The sequence below is a fragment of the Octopus bimaculoides genome, chromosome 1 (genome assembly GCF_001194135.2).
Source record: "Octopus bimaculoides isolate UCB-OBI-ISO-001 chromosome 1, ASM119413v2, whole genome shotgun sequence".
Taxonomy (NCBI): domain Eukaryota; kingdom Metazoa; phylum Mollusca; class Cephalopoda; order Octopoda; family Octopodidae; genus Octopus; species Octopus bimaculoides.
In genome coordinates, this window is record NC_068981.1 from 115460657 (window position 1) to 115466220 (window position 5564).

General features: G+C 38.9%; 1 protein-coding gene across 1 annotated transcript in view; it reads left to right on the forward strand.

The window, feature by feature from the left end:
- The window catches only part of LOC106876867 (A disintegrin and metalloproteinase with thrombospondin motifs 16), a 346691-nt gene that overhangs the window by 221807 nt on the left and 119320 nt on the right, over window positions 1-5564 (forward strand). The window contains exon 5 of the mRNA XM_014925608.2: window positions 3048-3280. Coding sequence (XP_014781094.1) covers window positions 3048-3280 — 233 coding nt within the window. The remainder of the gene's footprint in view (window positions 1-3047; window positions 3281-5564) is intronic.

A 5564-nucleotide genomic window follows, 5' to 3' on the forward strand; every position in this document is an offset into this window, starting at 1 on the left:
ATATATATATATATATATATATATATATATATATATATATACATACATACATATATATATATATGTAAAAACACACACATGCATAACATATGTGTATGCATGTGTGTATACATACACACATACGCACACACACACATGCATGTATACAGTGACAACAGAAATGAGTAAGAGGGAAAGTGAGAAGGTTAGAGCAGAGAGGAGTTCAGTTTAAATATGTTATTCACGTGTTTTGGTTGTAAATAAAACTTGGTAAAGTAAATCAGCCCACGTTCGAAAGTAAGCCTGCTCTTTATGAAAGTCACCGCAACTATGGACTAACAACAGCTACAAAACAACAGCCAGCGTGGGAGTATCTACGCGTTTGGTCTCACTTGTAGAAACACCTGCCAAATATTCCTCAAATTGAACTCTACCGTCTTAAAAAGGGATATACGGGATAATGTTTTCCGGTATAGAGGGGTGGTCGTACCTTGAATGGCTTACTGTATGATGGTAATTCGAAAGGTTATAAACATTTAACTTGTTCCCAACCTCTGAAGTTGTATAAATTCTCAACTAATAGATCAACTTCGCCTTCAATCTTCTGGAGCTAATAAAATAAAGAAACAAGGTCGATACAAGCAACTATGCCTTTTCCCAAATTCTTAAAAATTTATAGATAAATAAGAATAAAGAAAGAATAACTATGCGGATAATCGTTTAAATTATCATTTTACATATTTTAGCACATCCTCACCATCCTCCTCCTCCTCACCCTCACCCTCCTCCTCCTCCTCCTCCTCCTCCTCCTCATCATCATCATTATTTTAACTCAGGTACCATGCTATCTATTCTTTTCAAGTATCTAATACTTTCCTGATTATTTTGGCTGGACCAAAGAGGCAAACCTATTGTAACAGCTCTACTGAGCACTCTAATTCGTTTTCTTTTATATTCCTCTTGATGCCTTCTGATACTTGCCCCAAGGATCCAACATTAACTGACACTATCTCCGCCTTCATTTCGTACATAAGAGAATTATATATGTCTAGTTTTTCGCTTTCCTTCTCGTCTCTTCGTGGGTCGAAGGGACTCGCAACATCTATTATATAGCACTTGTCGTACACCTTGTCTACCACCATTAGGTCCAGCTTGTTATGCTCTAGTACAAGCTGCAAAAACCCGTCCGAGATTTCTATAGGGGGCTGTTTGAGTGTATGAGCGACAATGGCATAGGATTGACTCTGGGCATCGACGAGAACAGTCTGAGTGGTCTCTTCTGGAGGACTCTCGTGTCGAAGATCATGGACAATTTCCAAAAGTCTTTGGCATAGCAATGCTACAGTGGGGTATTGCCTGTTTGAGACAAGCTCTTCTAGCATGGAACTGTCAACAGTCGAACCTGCTCGAGATGTATGGAGGGGCACGAAACCGTCCTGTATGGAGTCGTTTCGTGTCCATGCATTAGAGTTTCGTGGGCTTGTGCTGAGCAGTTGTTGCTTTGTGTAAGACGAATCCAGCTGTCCGCCGAGCGTATATTGAAAATCGACGTGCCACCTTCCTTTAGCAGAGATGAAAGACAGATCTTTCTCTTCTTAGTGGCAAAAGATGCTGTGTGGTGCACTTGTTTGAAAAGTTTGAAGACAGGCACTTTCCTGTCTGGTCAAGCTCTCATCAGTTTCTTCAAATATAGTTTAAGGAGGAAGGTGAGGGTAGATAGGAATGTGTTGCTTGCTAGTGTATTTATCAGAAGGTGAATGAGAGTGGAAAGACTGGTGAGATTGAATGGATCTACTCTTAGTATGCTTTTTCAAAGTAGGTGGAAAGAAACTGGAAGAGGGTACTTCCCATGCCTTGGGGGTGGCAGAGTAATCCGGGCCTTTTGTATAGGGTTTTATCAGAATTACCCCAAGTGGACTACCCCGCTCTTGAAGATTCTATTAATTAAATATTTCTCTACCTTTTATTTATATATCCTTTGTTAAATTCTTTAATATTGCTGTCTCCCTCTGACAGATTAAACCCCACCTATTTTTGTGTGCTGTATCTCGTCCTTTGATATTGTCCTCTAGGTCTCGGGACTTTGTGACCAATAAAAAAAATTGTCATCATCATCATCATCAATATTATTATTATTTTCATATACCTTCAACAGATTAGACTGTTGGGAAAGAAAAGAATTCTAACATCGGGCTACAACAGGTAACCTTAGATGCCAAGAACCCTCCTAAGTATCCTAGCTGTCCCAAATAAGACTGTTTCTGCAGCTGTACTAACCTGGGTTTTATGCCTATTTCCTCTATCCATCTGTTCAGATCTTTAGGGATATTTCCCAATGCACCTATAACTGCTGGGATACATTTTACCCGCACTTTCCATAGTCTCTATAATTCAGTAGCTAGGTCCTGGTACTTTGCTATACCTTTCAAAGTAGGGTTTTCATCGTTTGGGACTGTAGAGTCAGTTATCTGGCACTTTCTATTCTCTTTATCTACTATTATCAAACCAGGCCTTTTAACTTCTATTACTCTGTCAGTCTGAATGTTGAAGACCCATATCTTGTATTTCTTACTTTCTAGTACTTTACTGGGTTCATGTTCATACCGTTTATCAGTATGTTCAAATACTAGCTTTCTACATAGCTCCCAGTGGATTATTATTATTATTATTATTATTATTATTATTATTATTATTATTATTATTATTATTATTATTATTATTATTAGTAGTAGTAGTAGTAGTAGTAGTAGTAGTAGTAGTAGTATAAAGGTGACGAGCTGGTAAAATGATTAGCGCGCCGAACAAACTATTTAGCTGAATTTTTCTGGTCCATCTTTACATTCTGAGTTCAAATTCCACCGAGGCCGAATTTACCTTTCATCCTTTCGGGTTCCATAAAATAAGTACCAACTGGGCACTGAGGTCGATGTAATCACTTACCCTCGCAACTAAAATTGCTGGTCTTGTGCCGAAATTTGAATCCATTATCGTTGTCGTTGTTATATAAATATATATGCAAATTATTGGTATTAATATTGCAATTATTGTTTATAATTACTTTCCTTTAGGTAAGACCTCGTCTGCACAGTCGAAAACATCGCTACCAGTCTTTAACTCTGATTTCAGTAGTAGGATGAATTTCCGGTCACGCCGAAAAAGGGACGCGCAGACAACTTGGAAGCAGCCATTACCACCTTTGGCAGATCGTACAGTGGAAACACTTGTTGTTGTCGATAAAGTGATGTACAAAAAACACGGCGAAGATTACATTACCACATATACTTTGACTCTGTTTAATATGGTAAGTAGAATCTCTTTCTATTTCGTTTAGGTGGTGAGGTGGCAGAACCGTTGTGTCAAATAAAGTGTCTCAGCAAGGACAATTTGTTCTGGCTTTTTACGTTCCGATTTCCAATACATCCGATGTCAACTTAACTTTTCATACCTGCAGCCTCGATAAAATAGATACGTAACAAGTATGGGGCTGATGACATCAACTAACACTCTCTTCTCAAAATTGCTGGCTTCATGCATAAAGAGTGTAGGACAAAACACCCCAGGAGAGAATCCCCTGAGATAAAGTGCGAATCAGAACACAAAAAGAAAACCTCATTTATAATTTTTATGTTTTTGACCTTTAACACCATTTAATACCATTAAAATTAGAAGAAGTATAATGTAAGTAATTTATTTCCGAAGTAGTCATGAAAAATATTATATTTCTTTGTGTTGGTTCACTCCACAAGATTTGTTTTATCTACCTGGGTACCGTAATTCCCCATGTAAACATATCATCGTCATCATCATCACCATCATCGTCGTCGTCGTCGTCGTCATCATCATCATCACTTAAAGTCCGTTGTCCATGCTGGCATGGGTTGAACGGAAGATTGCACCAGACTCCAGTCTAATTCAGCATGGTTTCTACGGCTGAATGCCCTTCCGAACGCCATCTACTCCGAGAGTATAATGGGTGCCACCGACACGGGTGCCATTTGCGTGACACTGGTATCTGCCACGACTGCAATTTTGCTCGCCTTGATGGGTCGTCTTCTCAAGCACGACATGATGCCAAAGGAACTTGCCTCCGTGAGGCCCAACTCTCGAAATGCATTCTCTACGCGTTACTGGCACGGGTGCCAGTTACATGACACCAGCATCAGTCACAACTACGATTTCTCTTGGCATGACGAGTCTTCTCAAGCACAGCATATCAACAAAGGTCTCGGTCGCTAGTTATTGCTTTGTGAGGCTCAAAGCTAGAAGATTATGCTTCACCGCCTCGCCCCATGTCTTCTTGGGTCTACCTCTACCACAGGTTCCAACCACAGTTAGAGATCGACACTTCATTACACAGCTGTCCTCGTCCATACGCATCACATGATCGTACCAGCGCAGTCGTCTTTCTTGCACCACATATCTTCTTTAAAGATCTAATTGTGCAACGGAAGGCCAATAATGCCACCAACTGCTAAGGAAAGAATGCAGGCAGGTAGGGATAAAGAAAAATACAGACCTGCTTCCGTGTATGATCCACTTTGAATATTCAAGGGTCAAACTATTCAAGGGATTTTTGTCCTATTTCGCACTTTATCTTAGGGGTTTTGTCCTAGGAGTTTTTGTCCGAGGGGTGTTTTGTCTTGGAGAGTGGAGGGTTGTCAGGACCTCATGCATAAATTATAAGCCAGTTTATCTACGGCCTCATATAATCCCTTTGTATCAAACATCTTTTATCTTTTACTTGTTTCAGTCAGTAGATTGTGGCCATGCTACATTACTGCTTTCAAGAATTTTATTCGAACGAATCGACTCCTGTACATATATTTTAAGCATGGTACTTATTTTATCGGTCTCTTTTACTGAACCGCCATGTTACGAGGAAGTAAACGCACCAGCATCGGTTGTCAACCGGTGTTGGGAGACAAACACAGACACAAAGACACACATACACAGGCGCACGCACGCACGCACGCACACGCGCACACCCACCTACGCGCGCACCCATTAGATAAATAGGATTCCTATAAAAACTAGTAGAATGCTATGGAAAGCTCTCCCACGGTTATTGACTACTTGCTGTTATTGTCTTGTTACTGGATATGCCCTCTTTTATGCATGAAGAATTCTATAGTATCCGTAAAGTTTATATAAATAGATAACTGATAGAAAATGGAATGAACGAAGTTCTTCATTTAAAAACCACTACAATTGTTTCGACACGTTTTTATACCTGTATCACATTGGTGAAACTTTGTGTAATCATTATCATATATCCAAGGTGTAACATGCATCTACTCAGGAGATTATTTAAGAAAGTCTTTCGTTAGATCCCCCTTTCATTTCACTCTGTGTGCAAATGCATACCCAAAATGATGTGTCTTTTTGATATATGTGTAAAATTGTATCGAAACTATGTAATTGAGACAGAGATAAAGAAACATTGATCATAGAATAAACATCAAATTCGAGTCAACGACTTTATACATAACACTATACTTCCAAACATATATAAATCATATATAAATATTACCATGGTTCTTATACATATAAAGTATATATATATATATATATATATATATATATAT